The following is a 23,538-nucleotide window of genomic DNA, read 5'->3' as shown; positions in this document are numbered from 1 at the left end:
CCCCGGTTGTCTATTCTCTAAACCTAGAGTAAAAAGCCCAAATTATTACGTTCAGACGTACTAAAAGTAAAAGAGCATGAATACCATGGGTTATTGATGTTCACAAAATAGTTTGATAATTTGACAGTACAACAGTTGTTTTAAAGAACACCAGCAATTCAAGACAAAGTTATAACCTTTCTTACAGATTAAACAACTAGTTGCATGGTACGTGACTATCCATGCACATAGCATGTATAAAGTGGCAGCCTCCAGAGCTGATGTGTCACTTTGTATGGGAATCCCCTCATTTCAACTAGTGCAGATCAAAACAGAAGAAAAAAGGAAATATTTTATTTCCCACTAGGAGTACAATGTATCAAGGATTTTATTTTAGATTTAATAAAGTGGTGAACAAAAGTTTGGGGAAGCTTTTTTCTCTTTTGGAATAATGGATAGGGATCTTATGAAACTGTGTCTACTTTTGGTAACATTTTTAAAATGCTTTCAAAAGTAAGCCCTGTCTGTCACACAAAAAAATCCTATTTACTTGAATAGTCTACCAAATTTAATTTAAATTTAGTTTTAATTTCATGTTTAAACTATACATAATAACAATGCTAATATTTGCCGGTACCAAAGTTACGAAATACCCCCATTTATAGGTCACAGAGAAATTATCAAATTTATTTGTAGGAATGTTCACAACCATTTTTATAGCAGCAAAATGACGTTAAAAATATGCAAGATACTCTAGCAAACATTTAAAATAATGAGTACCAATAATAACATTTAACTTATTTTCATTATTAAAAACAGAACAGGAATAATGCCCTTTTTAAATATTAAAACTTTAAATTCCTGTACTGTATTCATATATAGGACGATAATGTATCTTGTTACAGGTGATCCCACCCACAAAAAAAAAAAAAATTAGCCTAAATAAAAGTTGATGGATCATGCCTCTCCAAACTGAATTATATTGAACAGGAAATGAAACACAGGCTTATATTGAGCTGGCGCAACGTGGTAAGACATTAAAAAAAAAAAAAAAAATAGCAATGGCTTAAGTAAGAAATAATCTACAACACACAGACCTTCAGATGTAGTACATAAATAAAGTAAAATGCACACATAATAGAAACCTTATAACCAGATATTTAAATATAAATTGTGTCCAGGCTGGTTCCAAATAAAAAAATATCAAAATGGTTTACAAAATATATATTTGTCTATTTCTTTTTAGATATGAGCGTTCTCCAGTAGTATTAAATACATTTTAGCTGTCCTTCCTAAGACACAGATTTTTTTGTTCTTAAGAATACATATTTCACATAGATTACTTTAAGATGGCAAGAAAAGCATTACCTCAGTGTACTAATACAAATCAACTTCATTAAATATTCATATCTGTCAGAGCAAGCACTGTGGCTGCTTTACATATATAAAAATATCAGGGCACTTTTTTTTTTTTTTTTTTTTTTCACATTTGTAGTTCAAGCTCTGCAGTCCATAGAGAGGCATAACTATCCTTAAATGAGGGCTTACATTGAAAGATGGACCAATTTGGATCCAAGTCAATTGCGTTAGTATATACCGACAGAGACTGGTGATATGATGAATTTCCAAATGCTATAAACAAATGCACCCCTCTATCATATAGTGCAATTAATAGCAAAGTGTATCCTCATGATTGCTAAAGATTGAGATTACGGTTGTGTTCAGATGCAAAGCTAGAAAAAAGAACAGTGATTAAGTTGGGGTGCATGTATTGGAAAACTGTATCAATAAAACTTAACTTTCATTTCAATATTTAAAATAAATGTTAGCAATTCTCTCTGATGCGCAATATTAAGAACAAAATGGTGCAAATAAACAAAGTAAGGCGATATATAAAACATGAAATGTTGAGACTTAGAGTATCTTGAAATATCAACACCTCATTAAATCCACTAGCAGACTGAAGACTACAATATTTCCAAGAGGTAATGTGAATGTTCTCAGTAGACAGTATGGCCCAAAAGTATCAGAAGTGTTTAATAACTATAAATAATGTATGTGAAAGTCCCTAGTTGGAGATTGTACAGTGTATCCATGGGATTCATGGTATGGGTACTTTTTTTTTTTTTTTTTTTTTAATAGCCAGTATATACATGAAGGAACAAAAAATATTTTCTTCCCATTCAAACGTCATCACTTGAATCAGGACACATGTCAATGTAATCCCACAAAAATAATTACCTTTGGCTAGGGGGAATATGTGGTGGGGGGAATACAGTATCTCCAAGTGTTATTTATAAGGTCAACTGTGACAGGATGGACCGGCTATGCCACCCTGTCTGTTGCTACTGGGAACCGGCTGGGCTTACTTTGCCACTGTTCCCTTTTGTTATCCCAAATGCGCCCTCTCACCGCAGTAGTGGTGGCTTACAAATGCTGCCACCACTGGACTCCTTTACCAGCATCCAGATCCAGGTTTCTTCTGGATAACTGACACTGCGAGTGTACACCGTTACTGGTGTACATGGGCTGGTACTCCTGACCTCTTCCTATGGATCCCCCCTGGCCTATCACACTGGCCAGAGCTGCTGGGTAGCGGGCAGAGCGGTGGTACTGGATGCTGGGTCCAAACCACAGAAATAGCCGGGAACGAATTAGATTTTGGGTCTAATCTGTAGGTCACAGGATTTTCAACATGGAAGATATTTTCAAGGTCTTTGAAGTAAGTGATATTTGCAGTCACACTGGTTAAAGGTACCAGTGATCAGGTCAGATGGAACCAGATGAACAATTTTCAATAGAAGACAGTGCTTTTTAAACAGATTTGAACACAACCCAACAGGGTAAGCCAGCCCCCTTGAGGTCTCATCTATTTTTAGAATCAGGATGCAATTTGTTTACCCAAACATGGATTTACATGCAATGCAAAGCTAGCAATATTTACACTTCTCTCTGATATCCTAAACCTTGCTGTGATTTCCTGCATCTTGTTTTTAGACACAGAAAATCTAGCAGTAAGTCTCAATCAAACCTTCCTGTGCCTTCAGGTGCTGGACCCCCACACATCAAAAGGTCTAATTAATATGAGATTAACATGGGTCCTTTCTCAGACAGCTACAGAATACACATTCCCAAAAGAAAGTCTCAAAACCCCTAACAAGTCATTTCCCTCACATCACGATACACAAAAGACGTCCTCCACAAAGGCTTATTGCATCAGATATATACCTCAGAAATCATGCATTTCCTCTAGCAAGGTTAAAACAAACGAGTTTCTTCCCTGGTCTAAGAAATAAAGATTTTCCTTACCAAAATATGCACAATATAAAAAATAAGTGCATTTCAAATTATATAAATAAGCGCACTGTGCTATTTCCTTTAAATAAATTTATACCATAAGTTAATTAGAAGTGCTCCAGTCACACAGCGAATTGCTGTTTTTAGGGTTAGGGAGAATAAATAAATTAACGTGAATGGCACAAGTAAAATTATATCTAAAGACTCATGTAATGTTAGTTTGATAATGATAACTGATCGGTATCTTGTAAAAAATATACTGAGGTTGACTGTCTAATATCTAGGTGGACAGCTTATATGAACTATTGAAATGGAGTATGGGTAAATTACTCCATCGTCAAGCCCCACACAATGTATTACCTAAATATGAACAGTGCTTGTTTTGTACAAAAGGAATTGATATAATCTAATAGATGTTTAACAAAGAAGAATGACTGTGTAAGCAACTGTAAAAAGACCTAATGAATACAAGCACTATTGCAGAACAAGAGACACGTATAAGGCCAATAATCAAATGTGGTCTCTGAGATAACATCCACTGTTGAAATAGCTGTGAGAGAGTCAATAATAGCAGGCTCTTTATCACAGATATGTGCACGTATGGAATCTGTATGTTGTGTATAGTGTCACAGATGAAAGCACATAAACTGCAATGTACTCCACATGAATTGACACTTATAGGCGTTTCATAAACAGTAATTGCTGTGGAAACAGCTGTAAGAGGATCAATGATCACAAGCTCTGCATCAGAGACAGACATATGCATGATCAGAATTAAAAGTGTCTCAACATACCCTGCATTGTTCTCCCCCCAAAAAATGCCAGCTAGGTGGCATTAAGTAGCCGCCGGGTGGAGGCCAGTTGGAATACTTTGCAATAATATTGAAAAATGTTGGGAGGTTTTGCCCACACCTGCCAGGACTGGTCGGACTGGTGGTCAGTGGTCTAACACACTCTGCTGGCTGTAGTGTTCATGTAGTGCCTGTTCTAATAGGACAAACAATGGTTTACTTTATAATAATAGGCCTGTTGGGCTCCACTGTGGCAAATAAAAACAGCCGGGTGGAGCACCCAGGAAATAGGTTGTGGGGAGAACACTGCACTGTAAAAAAAAACAGCTGTGAAGAGGAGCAACAAAGTATGTGGACACCCGGGCATCACATCCATGTGTGCTTGAACATCTCATTCCAAAACCATGGGCATTAATATAGAGTTGACTGCCCCTCCCCCCTCCCCCTTGCTTCTATAACAGCCTCCACTCTTCTGGCAAAGCGATCCACTAGATTTTGGAACATAGCTGCGAGGATTCTCATCCATTCAGCCACAAGAGCATTGGTGACGTCGGGCACAGACTAACATCACAATTCATCTCGATGTCACGGGCACTAGGAGTCTTTACCCAGTATCACCCGCTGATGGTCTTATCAGAGCAGTTGAGTTGGTATATTATACTCTGATGGCAGGGTGATAATGGAACTGGAAACAGCAGATGGTTAGAGAATGCTCAGAAAGTCTATGACTAGCAGCACTGGTAAACAATAGGTAACTGAACACGAGGATCTGGATGGACAAGGACACGTGAGGGTAGTCAGTGGTCTGCGCACGGCAAGTTGTACCACTGCTATAGTGAGAAGAATGTCCAGGAGTAATAAGGAGGTGGAAGTCAGCGGTCTGCGTATAGCAAGTTGTACCGCTGTCTGTAGTGAAGGAATGGAATCCAGGTGAAGGTAACGGGGAAGTCAGTGGTTTGCGTGTAGCAAGTTGTACCACTGCTTATGTGAGAGGATATATGCAACTGGTGACACAGGGAAACAGGAATCAGTGGTTTGCCTCTAGCAAGTTGTACCACTGAATATATATGTGAGGAAGGACATGAGGAGATAAATGCAATGCAGAGTCTACACGGGTACACTGAACTTGATCCCACGTTGCACTGCACACAATAATAATAATGAATGAACAGCACTGCACAGATAAACAAAGTCACTAGAATAGTCCAGCAAAAGGAAACACAGTCAATAATAGCAATAGTCTCAGAGGATGGAAACTCCGGAGGAGAACAACTCAGTCCAGATGGATATGCAATACACCAGCACAGTCAATAAGAAGTATGCATACCATGGTTCAGATGAGCAGGCTGTTAGAGATAAGCTGCAGGGATACCTGAGCGGCAGGGAACAGACGAGATGAGAAGTCCTTGCAGAATGGAAGCGGCAGGTAGGTGCAGCGCACTGTAGGTAGGCCAGCAAGGACGACAAATACTCAGGAAGCAGTAGTATATCGAATTGAACAGCAGGAGACCACGGGAGAGTTGAAGCGATGTAGCAGAGCTGGAAGCCGAGGAGCGTAGACTCGATGCTAACAGGCAAGTTGACACAAATGGACACACTGTAGAAGCAGTAGGCAGCAGGTCAGCTGACGGCAGGTAGAATGCAGACTGGAGCGCTGAGACGAGCAGGACTCTGTAGACACGCTGAAGTAGCTAACAGGAATCAGCTGGAACAGTAGCGATGTAACACAGGAGAGTTTGAAGTAATCTGTAACTGTAGATATACGGAGACAGCGGATAGGAATCAGCTGCTGGAGTCACGATGAAACACAGGAGAGTTTGCAGTAATCTGTAACTGTAGATACACGGAGGCAGCGGATAGGAATCAGCTGCTGGAGTCACGATGAAACACAGGAGGGTTTGCAGTAGTCTGTAACTGTAGATATACGGAGGCAGCGGATAGGAATCAGCTGCTGAAGACACTAGGAACACGAGGAATAGAAGTGGTCTGGAAACCACAAACGGCAAACAGGAATCAGCATCAGCTGAACACACGAGCAGGCACTGGAACACCTTCAGAAACTCATGAGGAATGAGACTCCAAGATCAGGCAACGTGGTATTGACCACAGGTGCTTAATATAGGGAGTGTTGCCTGATCAGCCAATTAAGTTAAAGGAACAGAACTGAAGGTTAAAAGGGACTGCACATGCGCAGTACCTCATTATAATGGACGGACACAGTTCCTAGCTACCTTAGAAGTAGCACTCACAGTCCGGTGAGTGACACTCGATGGGCAGTGCTCTGTGCAAGGCAATAAAGTTCATCCATACCAAACCATTTTTAGATGGACCTTAACTTTTTCATGGGGGCACATTGCCATGCAGAAACAGGAAAGGGTCTTCACCAAAATGTTACCAGAAAGTTGGAAGCACATAATTCTCTAGAATGCTATTGTATGATAAAAGCATTAATAATTCACTGGAACGAAGGGGCCCAGGCCGAACCATGAAAACCTGCAGACCATTATTACTCTTCCACTAAACTTTACAGTTGGTGGAAGAGCATTCGGGTAGGAAGCGTTCTGGCATCCCCCAAACCCACCAAACCCAGATTCGCCCATCAGACGAATGCCAGACAGTGAAGAGTGATTCATCACTCCAGAGAACACATTTCCACTGCACAAGCGTTCAATGGCAGCATGCTTTACACCACTCCAGTTGACGTTTTGCATTGTTCATGGTGATCTAAGGCTTGGGTGCAGCTGCTCTTCCATGGAAAGCCAATCCGTGAAGCTTTCAAACGAACAGTTCTTGCATAGACGTTGCTTCCAGAGGTGGTTGGAGTTTAGTAATAAGCGCTGCAACCAAGGACAAATGATGTTTACTCACTATGCAATTCAGCATTCGACGGGTGCTGTTTTGTGTGGTCTACTGCTTCCATTCTGAGCACTTACAGTTGACTGGGACAGATCTAGCAGGTCAGAAGTTTAATGAACTAACTTGTTGGAAAGCTGGCATCCTACGACATTGCCACGACAAGTCACTGAACACTTCTGTAAGAACTGTTCTACTGCTACTGTTTGACTATGTAGACTGCATAGCTGCATGCTTGAATTTTAGCAATGGGTGTGGCTTAAACGGCCAATTAAGAGGGGTATCCACATACTTTTGGCCATGTAGTGTAGCCTTCCAAAAGTATTGTCATATAATATGAGGGTCAGGTATGACTTAATGATCACAGAAGTAAACAATTATTTATCTTTATAGGACCATACGTTAAGAAAAGTAAATTAGCGTTGTCCCCTTATGCAGGGTTTTGTTAAGAGAAGAAAAATGCTGTTTACTTACGGTAACACTGAACTCATTTCTTCCGTGAAATTGTATCCACAGGACTCATATAGGACTATCCTAAGAGCTCTCCCAGCAACTCCATGCGTCACCACTTCCTTCTTCTACTCCAGAGGTGGCTCTGCTGGGACAACTGAGACAGCTATAGCCCCAATCATCTGAGACAGCCCATGGTCTTCAAGAATCTGCTATGAACCTATAAATTGAGTGAGCAACTTCCACTTTTGTATTGTTTGTTTAAGAGACATGTTGGTATCAGTAGCTGATGGGAGTGCTAGTAATGTATTGCCAATTGGAGTTTTTTTGGGGTACCTCTTGGTAAGTTAACTTTCAATTTAAAAATACATATGTATGGCCCAAATATAGGGACTCTCACTGTTTAGTTAGGACCACCCTATTAACAGAAGTGGTATGTGGCTTTCCATACATTTGCAAATGTGTGCAAGTGAGATTTCTGCATTTTTATGTAGAAGTAGAAATAGCAGCTCCTTTGCCGGTTGTAGCAGTGTGCTGGGTGATTTTTCTCTGTGTTTGTTCCTTTCAGGATAACCCCACCCTTTCAAGTATTCAGCACTCTCGAGTACCAAAATAAAATTTAAATGTAATCAATATACAGAAAGAGCAAAAAAAAAAAAAAGTCAGCAACACTGACCAAGGACAGCAGTATCATAGTACCAGACAGACTTTTTGGTGCCATGAATGTTAAAAGAACATATAGCCTTGCATTGGCCCTCAATTAAAAAGCATTAAAGAAACTTTATTTGAGCATACCTGTGGCTAAACATTTTGTACAAATGTACTATTCAATGGTGGACTTTCATTGTATGCCCATTGAACAGGTCCCTGATTACAAAGGGGGGGTGACTTGCAGAAAATATAATTACAAAAAGAGGCACAGTGGAATCACAGCCTTAATTCCATGATGCGTCATTGCCTCAATGAGGACTTTAATTTATCTTACTTTCTGTAATGTGGTCACAGTACACCCATCCCCACTTATCAAAGTTCAATTATGAATTAATGCTGGAAGTCATATGTCATTGAATGGATACTGGATACATCAAATTCCCTTATGTGGCTATTGATATAGTAACATGAATGTTCGCTTGTTAGCATATCTCTTTATTTAGATCTGTCTTGTTTAAATGATACAAGTTTACATCTGTATTTTTGTTTAACTTAAAGCTAGATTATTATATTTTATATGAAATTTTCTTTGCTGTTCAATATATATATATATATATATATATATATATATATATATATATATATATATATATATATATATATATATATATATATTTGTCATCCTGCTATGCAGGAAACGCCTCGCTTTTTTGATTTTTTTAAATAACACATGAAAAACTTTTTTTCATGGTTTTATTTTTGCTGATGCCTCATTGAGTACCACCTCTACTAGACCACCTTTTTCACAAGACATTCTCCCTTGTTGCCAAGCAGTTGTCACTTCTGGTTTGAGAGAGTGACGACTGTCTTCCTTTATTTAGTTGATTGCTTAGCAACAGGTCCCATTATTTCCAGGCTCCAGATGCAGCACATCAGCAGTTCTTTATAGCACATGTAGTTTGTTTAAATGATACAGAGAACGAAAAACACTGGAATTCAACACAGGTAAGAATATTCATCCAAAAAATATCAGTCCTTAAATATCGCTGTATCTCAGTATTATTTTAGCATAAGAAAGTGGTTACCAGCATTCTAATCCTCACCTTTACCAATGAATCCATCCCTACGATTCTGAAGATAATAGAGCAGCTGTTCCACTTCAGCCAGTTTCGAAGGATGGATGAGTTTACATTCTTCAACCACTTTCCTTGCCAAAGAGGAAATATCAGTGTTGGCATTGAGACTTTTCAGGCGAATGCTAAAATCAAAATAAAAATGTGAATATATAAATTATTCACTATAATGAAGGCTACAAGGTGCAGTTTTCTCCATCTTTTGCAGTAGAAATAAAAGACAATCTTGTAAAGGATATACTTGATTCTGCACTTGTGACAACTAATTTGCTGAATAAATCATTAAGCTATTTAATTCCAGAAAATGGTCATAACATGGCTGAAACATACTTATGAAGGGGGCTTACAAACTGAATTTTCTGTAAAGTTGGTAAACAAAAACTGCAGAGATATATATATATTTCCTCAACCAGGGGAGGAGGCCAGGTGGCTCCTGAGAGACCCTGCTGTGCGAGCGGAGAATATCTCATATACTAACAGTGGAGCTGCTCGGGTGACCAAGAAGCAGCAGACACAGATGAGCGGTTTAAATGTATTATCTGGCATGCACAATAAACTAGAGTTGAGTGACTGACACCTTAAATTTGACAATACTACACTATATGCTGTTTTCGCTATATATATATATATATATATATATATATATATATATATATATATATATATATATATATATATATATATAAATGCCTAGTGGTGTGTGTGAAAAAAAAAAAACAAGCTGCAGCGCCACCTGCTGGGCAGAGTTATACACTGACCTATATATTTCTTGAAGGTTGGTGGTTTCCAGGGGTGACAGTGGGGAGTTTTTAACACCTTAAGTAGCTTGATGAAGGATGAGGTGATGGAGAAAAATGATGAAGTGGTGACATGTGGACAAAACCACGTTAAAAAAGGGCGCTTGCGTCGGGAAGTAACGCTCTTCCCCTGAGGAGGCCTGGGCTAGGCCCAAATGCATGACAAGAACCTTTTTAACAACTTAAGTAGCTTGATTTGACTAGAATGCATGAGTATCATGCACGGGTTAACATACATATATATATATATATATATATATATATATGTATATGTATGTGTATATGTATGTATATGTATATGTATATGTATGTATATGTATAGTCTGTATAGTTATAGCATGTATGAATGAATGCAAGAGCAGGAAGGTAAGGGTTTGATCAAGGATTTCCTGGAGTGAATGAAGAGAGAGGGAGGGAGGGGTCCATTAATTAGGCCCATTCCATGTCTCCTACCCTGCCTGACAAACAGCCGACCAATGTTCACTACACTTCGTTTTCTCAAATTATTTCCACCCCAAACTAAATGTTTTATTAAGGATGGCAGTGTCGGACTGGGGCATGAAGGGCCCACCGGGGAATGCAACACTAGGGGCCAACCAGAGGGGGTGTGGTCAGCCATCATAGAGGCGGGATCAGACACTAGAGGGGGAGTGGTCAGTCCACGAAGGACAGATAGCACCTTAGTGCAGTATATAAACAAAAGATTCCTTGTGATTTCAGAGTAACTAGTCACCACGACAGAAACGCTCATCCTCGCAGAATCACAGTTAGATTTGCCCGTATGTTTTAGAACACCTACACAGTGACATTTCACACTCAATCACGGACTTAACAGTATTATGATTTTGCCACAACAATGTCACAGTTTATTTCTTGCATTTCATTAGTTATGCCACCACTATAAAAGTCACATAGCTAGTTTGAGACAATTGGTGTATAACAATCTACTCTGCAAAGAAAATCAAAGACACCTCAAGTTCTATTAGCAAAAAATGACATACCCATTCAACATCCACTACGGGTCCTGGCAATAACGGTGTAATAACTGAATTCCAGGCATTTCTGAACACCAATGTTTAAAACTTTAACAGGACAGAAACTATATTAAACAATCGGGATGCTACAGGGTGAACAGAACAGACTTCTCTCATGTAATCCAAGTACAGACAATATGATTCTGGGGCTCCCATAATGCATTCAGCCAAGTGATCTGGCGATGTAAACATCTAACACAACGTAGAATGATCAACTCTCTTCTAAATATTCTTCAAACACAACTCCTACAGGCAATATATTATAATTGTTCACATTACTTCTAAGGATCGTAAGTTAGCCCTAGGCTGTAAGAGAAGCCCTTCCTGGTTACACACACACACCAAGGACCTTTTCAACTAGCGAAGCTAATGTTATACTATACTTCTATCTTAGTCAAGATGTTTGGAAAGTTCAGCCTGCCAACAAATATGCAACAATATAAACAACTGGTTAAAATATACTTACTTACCCAAAAGTTGATCTCTGCAGCCTCTCTGCTCTTCTCCCTTCAGCAGCGCGGGAACATCAGCTGACAGGGGGAGGGGGCGGGTCACATGATCGTAGCTGCGATCGCATGTGAAAGATGACTGGCTGTCAGTGACTGGCTGAGAGCAGCGGGGACGACGTGAGGGGCCTCCAGGTAAGCTCCGCCCACTTGTGAAAGGGGATGTGGCCGTACGTTAGCCAGGCCTACCGGTGGTTTGACTGGTAGTCCGCTGATTCCCTTACCGGAATCCAGTACCGGGGTTTCTTCTGGCTATCAGACGCTGCGAGTGTATGCTGTGGATGGATCCCCCCTGGCCAATCACACGGACCAGAGCTGCAGGGTAGCAGGCAGAGCGGTGGTACCGGAAAAGCTGGGTCCAAAGCTCAGAAACAGTAGGTCACATGATTTTCAGCATGGAGGATATTTTCAAGCAGGTCTTGAAGCAAGTGATGTTTATTTGCTCTTCACCAGTTAAGGGTACAGTGATCAGGTCAGATGAAATTCTTAAATACAAGAGACTGCTTTTTATACAGTTTGGACACAGCCTCAGAGGGTAAACCAGTCCCCTTGAAGTCTGAGCTATTTTTAGAATCAGGATGTCATCTGTTTACACAAACATGGATTTACAATTAAACCTTCCTGCCTTCAATGTTGGACCTTCACACATCAAAAAATCTAATTAACATATGGGGCCTTTCTTCAGACAGTTCAGAATACACAGTCCCACAGGAGGTCACAAACCCCCAAAAAAGCCATTTCCCCACATCACAATACACAAAAGACTTCCACAAAGGCTTACTGTATCAGATATATACCTTAAGAAATAATATATTGCCTCTAGAAAGGATAACACAGAAAAAAAAAAAAAATTTCTTCCCCTGGTCTATGAAATTAAAGATTTCCCTTACCAAAATAGACACAATATTAAAAATTGTGCAATTATATAAATAAGCAAAACACCCTAAAAAAAACACAAGGGGGGGCTAGTCTTCTCACTTCCCATCAAATTTATTAAAATACATATGCATATGACATAGAAGTTTGACAGTACATTCTATAGTCCCAGAATTTATATTGGACTTATAGTATTATAGTCATGTGATATTAACAATCCACTCCCGGTGAGGCAAAAACAATAAGCATATAAATATATGCAATGTACGGAGATATTGGAAAAAGTTAGTATGACTTCTTGCGTTTGTTTTGTAATATATTGCTCTTTGCAGTGTGGAATTACATCAACGAGATGTAGTCAGGCACAATATCCAGCCTATGGAATAGAAGATGAGTGTCACGTATATTCCCTCATTGTAGTATGTTGAACTATTCCACTGTTGCTATCGGTATGGCAAATAATCACTTCAAGTCAAACCACACTGTTGGAATCGATATAATAAAACGCTCTGTTTTATGTGTAGATCTGATTAAAAAGTCCCGTACAGTGCACTGTATTTCATATCTTAATGGCCAAAAAGACTTCAAATAAGTTTGACAGAGACATAAACGGACCTCAGTCTGTATAGGTTAACTTGGAGATAATGAAAGAGTCGCCTGGTTTGCCGTGCGGCTGGACAGACCCTCCTGTGTGGAGCCGTCTCTTTCATAGTGCCGTGTAAACGCAACACATCCAGAACTCTGTATAAGTTGTTCAGATCTCCGGGGATATCGTGGCATAAAGTGGATATGCAAAGCTTTCAGTAAAAAACAGGCTTAACGCGTTTCTCGGCTATAGCCGTTTCATCAGAAGCTCAATGGATCTCAAGTATCCCGACAGTGTATATATACACACCCTCCTGCAGGTGTTTAATTGATCAATTGACTTCATTCAGTCCAGAATCATCTTATAACCTGATCAATTTATATCTCCAAGGTAGTAAATCTTTTAGGGCTTGTTGGTATGTCCCCGTAGGGTCACCTTTTAGTTTTACATAGAAGTTACGATCTTCCAATTGTCTCATGGCTTCCCTATGGTAATCTAGTATATCCTGTATGACCAGCCCCCCCCTTTGTCAGCTGGCTTAATAATAATCCCCTGATCAGCAATCAAATCTTTGAGGGCTTGCCTCTCTAACGGGGACAGATTGTCTCTTTTATATGCATGGGTAGATTTCTCGCAGAGTGTTCTGAAATCCTCCATAGTCTGTTTATAAAAACTCTCTATTAGTGGTCCTTTGAATTGGAGGGGGTAGAAATTTGATTGTTTCTTAAATTTCTCCATCTTGGATGAAGTATTAATGTCATAGATATTCACTGGTGACGTAAGATTTATAACACTGTTTTCTTCTTCGAATGATTCTAAACAGGAGAGAGCTGGTAGATCTTCTCTATCAAGTATAATTGGTAACGCACCATAAGCCATTTTTCTGGTTATCTTACTTACAAAATAACGTTTCCTGCTAAGTGATCGTACGAATCTATTAAGATCAACAAAAAGTTTAAACAAATTCGGTTTATTGGTCGGTGCAAATTTCAGACCCTTTTGAAGCAGTCTCAATTCGGATTGCGTTAGGACTTTGGAAGAAAGATTAAAAATTCCTTTACTCGTTAGTTTAGTCTTATGTTTTTGGCCTGATTTGAGGGTCCCTCCCCTGGATCCTCTATTTCGCTTCCTCTTACCCTTTTGGAGAGATTTTGTCCTTGACTTCCTCGATGATGATAATTTGGGGAGGGGGCTCTTCCTAAAAAAGAGACTTTAGATGTCTCTGAAGGAGATGTTTTATTACAGGATCGTAAGTCCGTTTCTTCACATGAATCTAATATCCTGAATCGAGAGCCTATAGAGTGGTAACCCCTTTTCTCAAGCCCTACTTGTGGGTAATCCTTGAGGTTTTCATCACTATTTGAGTACGAATGGTCAATTTTCTTTGGACTCTCTCTACCTCTATTTACATCATAGTCTCTAAATTTCCTATTCAATGATTGTTCTGGAGAGACCGGTGGTTTATATACTCTATTTTTTTTATACAAATCCCCGGGATCTATCCCTGCTAGAAAATGAGGATGATCCATTTCTTCCAGGGGACACAGACCTGTCTAAGTGTTTTGGGAACCACTTATTGTTCCCTCCATCTTTCTTCCTCCCAGTTGAAGGGTTTCTAGAATATCTATTATAGGTCCTTACTCTATCCCTATCGTAATCTTCCTTGTCCCGTTTTAATTTTGTATCTTTTCGTATTTTTAAGGAATTTTCAAAATCAATGATTCTTTTTTTTTTTTATAACTATTTATTTAGAAAAATAGCAATCATGTACAGATAAGAATCAACAATTAGTAAATTTGCAGGGCAAGAGAAAAAAACAGAGAACAGTACATGTCATGGGCATATGTCAATGAAGCTAAAAATATTTGAATAGCAAATATATAAAGTAGGCAGAGGTTGACAATAAACCGACAGGTAAGTATACAATTGTTATCCAGAATACTCAAGAAACTATAACATTTTATAACAATATAATGGGGGGGGGGGCCACTGGTCGCCACCGAGACTGAAAGAAAAAGAGAACACACTTCCCAATTATCCCCAGAGTTCCTTATCCCTATCTTTCCTTTTTAAGAGGAGAAACAAATAAATAAAGGAGGGGCAATAAAAGTTTCAGAGGGGATTACTACTTAGATTCTCTGGGAAGGGAAACAGCATCGCGAGTCCAGAGTCAGGCTACTTTATGAACCTAGGGAGTCTTTTTAGGAGGAAGGAGTTGGTACAGGAGGTATGGGGTTATAAGTAAAGCCAAGGAGCCCAAATCTGGTGAAATTTATCATCTTTATCATGCAGGTGGTATGTAATCTGTTCCATCCGGGCAATAAACCAGATATAGGATCGCAGGGCCGCTAAGGTGGGGGGGGGGGGTTCAGCTTGTTTCCAGGACTTCGCTACTAGGCATCGCGCAGCAGACAGGACATGGGAGGCCAATTTCGCAGACTGTCTATCATCATCAATCAAAGGGTAACAGAGAAGAAAAGACCATGGGTCTTTCCGGACAGGGCATGGAAGGAGGGAGGAGAGGAGGGCCCTAACTCGATCCCAAAAGGAGGATATTTTAGGGCATGACCACCAAATATGCAAAAATGAGCCCATCTGACCACAACCCCGCCAACATAATGGAGAACTAGAGGGGAACATTTTGGTGAGTTTGTCAGGTGTGTAGTACCACCTACAGTATACTTTATATGCGTCCTCCTTCACCAAAGTGGAAATAGAGCTGGTGGCAACTTGGTCCCTTATGATTTACCAATAATCCTCCTCTGGGGGGGGGGGCCCAGATCCCTCTCCCACTCCCTCTCATGCCTACTGCCCGGAGTTAAAAGTGCATTGAGAATTAAGCTGTAGATAGAGGAGATCATGCCCCTACTCAAGGGTGAGGAGAGACATAGGGATTCAAAGGGAGACCTAGGAGGGGGGAGAGGAGGGAGAGGAATCGCCCCCCCCCCCCCCCCGAGGAGAGAGCCCACAAAGTGCCGAAATTGGAAGTACTCGTAGAATTTAGGATGGAGACTTGGATATTTAGAGCGTAGGCCATCCCAGGAGATAAAGGTACCCTGAAATAACAGGTCTCCGACAAATCGAACTCCCGCAGTGAGCAAGGGGCTATAGAAGGCAGAGGAGAGCCCAGGAGAAAAGGCAGGGTTACCCCAAAGAGGTAGGACAGTAAGAGAGGACACCGGAATCTTGAGGTGGGGTCGGCAGTTCTCCCATATTGCAGCTGAAAATAGTAGGGTAGGGCATTGGGAGGTGAGAGGAGATCTAGTTTGTTTTGAGAGACCCCATATACAGGACAAAATTGGAAAATTAAGATAGGCGAATTCGATGTCAACCCACGACAGTGCCGCGGGGGGGGGGGGGGGGGGGGGGGAAGGAGGCTACGATCTGGCTCAGATGAGCCACCCAATAGTAAATTTTCAAATCCGGGAAACCCCTACCACCACCTCTGGTGGGTCTCTTTAAGAGAGCCAGCTTGATCCTGGGAGACCGGCCATTCCAGATAACCTTAGAGAGACATTTTTGGATAGATGACAGATCCGAAAGGGGAACTCGGATAGCAAGGGTCTGGAAATAATAGAGGAGCTTAGGAAGTAGGTTCATCTTGACAGAGATGATCCTGCCCAGCCACGAAATGATCAGTGAGTGCCAGGAGAGCAATTCAGACTTGATCTTAGCAAAGAGGGCCGGGTAGTTCTCCAAGTAGAGGGAGTCATAGGAGTCGGTAATGAAGATGCCTAAGTATTTAATTTTCTTTCTCTGCCACCTGAAGTTAAAGCGGGAGGTGAGTACCAGTCCTTCTGGGGAGAGAATATTAAGCAGGAGAGCTTCCAATTTTGTAATATTGATTTTGTACCCTGAGAGGTGGCCATAATGGTGTAATATGCTAAAGAGTCCAGGGAGAGACTTCTCAGGCTGCAGGAGAGTCAGAAGGACATCGTCCGCAAAGAGAGAGAGCTTGCTCTCCAGATTCCCCATCCGCACACCCTGTATGTTCGGGCAGGCCCTGGATAAAGGCCGCGAGAGGCTATATAACAAGGGCAAAGATGAGAGGCGACAGAGGGCACCCCTGGCGTGTACCATTGGATATGGTGATAAGGCAAGAAGGAGAACCGTTGATCATGACTCTTGCGGAGGGTCGAGAGTATAAGGCCTGAATACCTGTGAGGAGGTTACCCGAAATCCCAAACGCCGACAAGGCTTGGGACATAAAGCTCCAGGAGATCCTGTCAAAAGCCTTCTCGGCATCAAGGGAGAGAACAATGGCCGGGGCCTTCCTGGTATTAATCAGATCAACGACTCTCCTGGTATTGTCTCTGGCCTGACGCCCCGGTATAAAGCCAACTTGATCATAATGTATAAGGGAGGGAAGGACCGAATTTAGTCTATTAGCCAAAATTTTTGCGTATAGTTTGAAATCTATATTAAGCAGGGAGATAGGGCGATAACTAGAGCAGTCATGAGCATCCTTACCCTCTATGAAAGACGGAGATCCGAGCCTCCAAAGATTCCCTAGACCAGGAACCCCCAGTCAGGATTGAGTTGAATAGGGTGTGCAAACGGGGGACCAGGAGCCCAGCAAACCTGTTATAGTACACAGCAGTAAAGCCGTCTGGCCCCGGAGCCTTTCCTGTTTTCTGAGACTTTATGGTTTGTTCAATTTCTTCTCTAGTAATCTCAGCCCCCAGAAGAGTACTAGCCTGTGGAGAGAGTTTTGGAAGCTTAGCGGAAGAAAGGAAAGATTCAATCAACTGCAAGTGTTGCTGGGAGACTGAAGGATCAGACGGTTGGGGAAGGTCATAAAGTTAAGTGTAATAGGATTGGAAGGCAGCACGTATCCGCTGAGGGTCATAGTGTAAAACTCCCTCAGAGTCCCTGATAGCCAGGAGATTTCGGGCCGCTATCTTAGCTCTAAGTTTGGTGGCCAGCAATCTATCGGCCATGTCGCCCTTTTCATAGTAGTGCTGATTAAGCCACTTCAGTTTATTGGCAACCTGGCGAGACAGCAAGAGATTTAATTCACCACGAACAGAAGCAATTTCCTGGAGAACCAATGGATCAGGGTTCAATTTGTGGCGTTGCTCTAAAGCGCTCAGCGAGTCCGTCAATTGAATAGTTTTAGCCAAACGGAATCACTTAGTCCGAGATGCCAAGGCAATAAGATGACCCCGTATTACCGCCTTATGGGCGTCCCAGAGAGTCATAGGAGAGATATCAGGGGTGTCGTTCGTCTCAAAGTATTCAGAGAGAAGAGAATTTAGTTGAGAAGTGGTTTCTTTATCATGTAGGAGTGATTTGTTGATTCTCCAGGTTGCTCTAGGAGGGCGGTGAGCAAGGGAATTGAGTACAGCGGAGATAGGGGCATGGTCTGACCAGGTAACAGGGAAAATTTGGGAGGAGCAAAGTTTAAGAGTGAGGTCGTGGCTGAGCAGGATCATGTCAATCCGGGAGTAGGTATTATGGGGAGAAGAAAAGAAGGTATAGTCCCTGGCCAGAGGATCCAATACTCTCCATGAGTCGTATAAGTTAAGGAGTTTTAGAAAAGCCTGTAAGGCAGCTGTGGTGTGGGCATCTCTCCTCGAGGGAGAAGAGGGGGGGGCCTGAGGAACGATCTATAGTCGGGGCTAGAACAGCGTTGAAGTCACCAGCGACCAAAAGTTCGCCTTGACGAAGACGCGCTAACAGAGAACCCAGTTTTTTGAAGAACCTATGCTGGCCGGTGTTGGGTGCATAGAGGTTCACTAGGGTACAGGGGAGATTATTCAGAGTGCCTATGAGGATCAGGAATCTACCTTCCCTATCTTTATGAGATTCATGTAGTTTGAAAATTAAATGGCGCGCAAACAGAATTGCTACACCTCGCTTTTTCTGCCTATGGTTACATGCATGGAATGTCAAGGGAAATTTTCTGGAGCGAAGCTCGGGGTGGAGATGCTGGACAAAAGGAGTTTCTTGTAGGAAAATTAAGTCCCCTTTAAGAGATTTAAGAGAGGAATGGAGTTTAGCCCGTTTCTGAGGAGAGTTGAGGCCCTTGACATTATAGGAGATAAGGTTAAGGGTTATAGGAAGATCCATGAGAGGAGCGCTAGAGAACAGAAGAGGGAAGAAATGTCAGGGGAGAGGAGACAGAAGGAAGAGTGTACAGGGGCTGACCTGTTAGGTGGCGACCAGTGAGGAGGAGGGGAGAACCGAAGGTTAAGGGTACAAGGGGATCGACATAGCGGACCAAAGTCCACTTGTCGTGAATGCTGGTAGAGGATAGGACATGATGGGCAGGCTATCAAGGGGACCAGCGTAGAGCTCTAGGCTCTATGGGGGGGGTAGACTAGGAGCAACCACAGAAGAAAACGGAGGGCCGGGGGACCCAGAAGGGGAATCCGAGAGACCATTTTAGTGTGTATGACCTATTGGGAGGGAGGGAGGTGAGGAGGGAATAAGGAGATTTCTGACCTCTACGGTAGATGAGGAGAAGGGGAGGCACAAGAAAGGAGAAGGCAAAGGTAATAATTAACAGCAATAAACATATTATATGAGGTAGGAAATAACTCAATAAGACTAGGCATATCGTAGTAGGTACTTGTGAAGCCACCGAATGTGGCCCAATAAAAGAGCTATAGAAATGAACAATATAACAACCGTAAATATAACATGGAGACAATTAGAACAAAGCATTCCAGCTACTTATCGGTGGCAAAAGCAGGAGCTGTGATGTGCGCATCCTCAGTGTCACGCACCACCTAGAAGAAATAAAGAACAACTCGCCTTCTCAGGCAGCGAGAAGGCAACAGATAATATAAGGTAATACAGTGTCTAGCACCAGCATTATAGTTTTAGTGTAGTAGGAAATGAGGGTCAAGGACGCCTGAAGACATGGGACACTTGAGTCCTGTGTCCAATTATAGGACTATGTCAAGAAGTAACGAAGGCCACATCGAGGCCCGTAGAGGAAAGTGCGGCCACACTTTGAGGGAGGAGCCGGGAAGGGAACATGTCGGTCAGGAATCAGCAGATTGCGGTTTAGAGTGACGAGGGACAGATGACCAGTCTCTACGAGGGAGCCCTTGAGCTCTCGGTGTGGCGGGGCCCGCCACGTTAGCAAGAGCTTGAGGAGCCTCCGGGGAGGCTTGTTGACTGAGTCCAATCTTTCGCAGAAGGTCCCGTGCTTCGCTTAAGCTTTTAGCTGACAATTGTTGGTTCTGGTGCCAAAGATAGAGACGGAAGGGAAACCCCCATTGATATCTGATGTTGTTCTCTCTGAGGATTGAGGTGACAGGCTGGAGTTCACGCCTCCGAGACAAGGTAGTGGGAGAGAGGTCCTGGAAAATTTGGAGGGCAAAACCTTCATAGGATAGAGCAGGGAGCTTTCTAGCTGCTTGTAAGACAGCCTCTTTGGTCGTGAAATAATGAAGGCGGAGGATAACGTCTCTAGGTGTAGATTGACCGGATGGACGGGGTTTAAGAGCTCTGTGGGCTCTATCCAGCAAGAATTAATCTTCCGGAACTTCTGGAGCCAGCTGGGAAAATAGTTTCCGGAGATAGGGGTCCAGATTCAACGGACTCTGGAATGCCTTTAATTCGGAGGTTATTTCTCCGGGCTCGATTGTCCATATCTTCCTGATGTTCATGGATACTATTGAGCTCCTGGCGAATTTGAGTTAGGTTATCAGCCGTTGCTTCTTGACCTGAGACGAAATCATCCATCTTCCTCTCAATATGGTCCGTGCGAGAACCCAGTGAAGACACCTCAGATCTCAGACTATGAAGAGCGTGTTGAACCTCAGCGTGGACTGAAGACCGAAGCTCCTTCATTTCTTTGATCAAGGAGAGAAAGTCTTTCTTGGTAACTGGAGCAGACACATCTTCGTCGGAGTCTGAGTCCTCATGAGAGCGGGGGGAACCTGTTTGCTCTGTAGAGGACTTATTAGGGTAATATTGAGGGATACCCTTCGAATGGAGTTTTTTGTTTTTCGGCATAGCTAAGTAGAGACGGGTCAAAGATGAAGGAGGAATCAGGGAGGGTAGGTCAAATACAGCAAACTTCCGAGCAGAAGATTCGATCAGAAAAGGCCTCTCGGGAGTGAGGCAGCCGTTACATCACAACTGCATACCAGATAGGAACCCCGGCCATCCTCAGCGGGCCAGATGCGAAGTAAGAACATATGTGCAGACGTACAGAGTGTAGGGGCTGCAACTAGAGGGCGACCCCTGGAATTTGGCAGCTGGCACAGGACTTGGTCACATCCAATAATAAAGATTTGTAAGAATTATAATCTTATTTGAGATTCACCACCGGGTGGCAGTAAAAAGAGTTAGGCTTGTCTGTATCAAGTCAGGGAACCCTGAGAAGCCTTTTCTTTTTTTTTCCCCAAATACGATCAGCAACTGGCCCAAATAGGCTATATCCTATTAAGACTACAGAGTGAGGGGGCACACACTGAGGTAGCACCCCTTATACACACACACACACACACACACACACCACTCTCTTTGTCAAGCAAGGGAAGTTGGTTTTGAGCCCAGAGGGTCATGAGCGTGCATCAGACGGGCTGCGGGGACATACACCACCTGGCGGTAGAACCCTGGAGAGAACCCCACCAGACCAGGCCACCAGGATAGCGCTAAAGAGCCGGGGGCGATTCGACCGGAAGTGCCGGAGGAAGGCGACTTCCGGTTTTGCCGCCGAAGACAGCCTGCCTCGAGGAGGACTCCGCTAACTGCTCCTACCCGATCCGCTGTGCAGAGATGACCAGCCGCTTAAGCCACAGGTAAGTCCCAGGCAGCAGTGACGTAGGAGAGCCGGCACCTCCGTCTCTCTTTCGGTCAGCAGGTCCCCGCCGACGTTATCGGTCACAGTGTAGACCAATACCCACGGAGATCTTCGGTGGTCTCGAAGTGGGTATCAATGATTCTTTTATTGATTTTGTTATCACTTTCTTGGTAACCTTCACAAGACTCAAATGCTTGGAGTGATTCCTGTATCTTTTCTATCTCTGATTGGGTGGATTCAACCTTGATGTTTCTATACTTAACTAGTAACTTCATGAGATTAAAGGAGCAGTTGTCTAAAACACTGTTCCATTCTTCAGTAAAAACATCATCATCTTGAAATGAAGAGGACTTAAACACAGGTAGCCCTCTGGGTATAATCTCACTTTCTATATATTTTTGTAAAGTGATTGAATCCCACCAATGTCTGGTTTCAGATAGGCAGAGTTATTCTAATTTAAAGAATAAAAAATTCATTTCTTTATTTCTATCTGATGTTGTTTCTTTCAATTGAGGATCATTTGGAAAGAGAGATTGCCTCTCCTTTCCAATCTATCCGAAATACACCTCAAAGGTGCCATAGTCAAGGAGGAAAATGGGTCGGCAAATAAAATAAAATCTCAAATAGACAACTTGATAAAAGACAGACCAGAGCAGCCCTATAATAGTAGAACTAAAACAAACTCGAAAAAAGTACAATTAGGGCGCTAGGATAGACCTACAAAGTGGATAACAGCTGCCCCCAAAGACTAGGATACAAGCCTAGGCAAAGAAAAAACACCATAAAAATACACAAGGAGGCGCTAGTCTTCTCACTTCCCATCAAATTTATTAAAATACATTAATTTTATATATAAATGCAGATATCTTGTATATATATATATATATATATATATATATATATATATATATATATATATATATATATATATATATATATATATATTCATAGACAGTATAAAAAAAAGCTCTGCATATGACATAGAAATTCGACAGTACATTCTATAGTCCCAGAATTTATATTGGACTTCTAGTATTATAGTCATGTGATGTTAACAGTCCACTCCCGGTGAGGCAAAAACAATAAGCATATAAATATATGCAATGTACGGAGATATTGGAAAAAGTTAGTATGACTTCTTGCGTTTGTTTTGTAATATATTGCTCTTTGCAGTGTGGAATTACATCAACGAAATGTAGTCAGGCACAATATCCAGCCTATGGAATAGAAGAGGAGTGTCATGTATATTCCCTCATTGTAGTATGTTGAACTATTCCACTGTTCACTTCAAGTCAAACCACACTGTTGGAATCGATATAATAAAACGCTCTGTTTTATGTGTAGATCTGATTAAAAAGTCCCGTATAAATAAGCACCCTGCGCTATTTCCTTTAAATATATATATACCATAAGTTATTTATAAGTGATCCAGTCACATATGCATTCTACTCGTAACTGAGTGTAGTATTGGATATTATATGGTCTTTTGCATTTTATATGTTACACATGATCATTCTGTTTCGCCTGCTAGATTTAAATTACTTTTTCCAAGGTGGCTGTTACAGTGTTCTACCCAGCACATATTTCCTGCGTGCTCCACCAGGATGTTTTTACTTGGCACCCGACTCATGGAGCTCAGTCATTATATTAGCATAAACCATTGTTTCTCCTATTAGAGTAAGCACTATGTGAGCACTACAGCCAGCAGTATTTGTTAGATCACTGAACACCAGTCTAACCAGTCCAGTCAGGTGTGGGCAATAACCTCCAATATTTTTCATTGTTATTGCAAACTATGACAACTGCCCCCACCGAGCTGCT

The 23,538-nt window shown here is 41.8% G+C and overlaps 1 protein-coding gene across 1 annotated transcript in view; it reads right to left on the bottom strand.

Moving 5' to 3' along the window:
- The window catches only part of KIFAP3 (kinesin associated protein 3), a 198,182-nt gene that overhangs the window by 161,550 nt on the left and 13,094 nt on the right, over positions 1-23,538 (bottom strand). Inside the window, exon 3 of the mRNA XM_075182739.1 lies at positions 9,125-9,279. Coding sequence (XP_075038840.1) covers positions 9,125-9,279 — 155 coding nt within the window. The remainder of the gene's footprint in view (positions 1-9,124; positions 9,280-23,538) is intronic.

Source organism: Mixophyes fleayi, chromosome 8, assembly GCF_038048845.1.
Source record: "Mixophyes fleayi isolate aMixFle1 chromosome 8, aMixFle1.hap1, whole genome shotgun sequence".
NCBI lineage: Eukaryota > Metazoa > Chordata > Amphibia > Anura > Limnodynastidae > Mixophyes > Mixophyes fleayi.
This window is presented reverse-complemented; position numbering and strand designations above follow the sequence as displayed.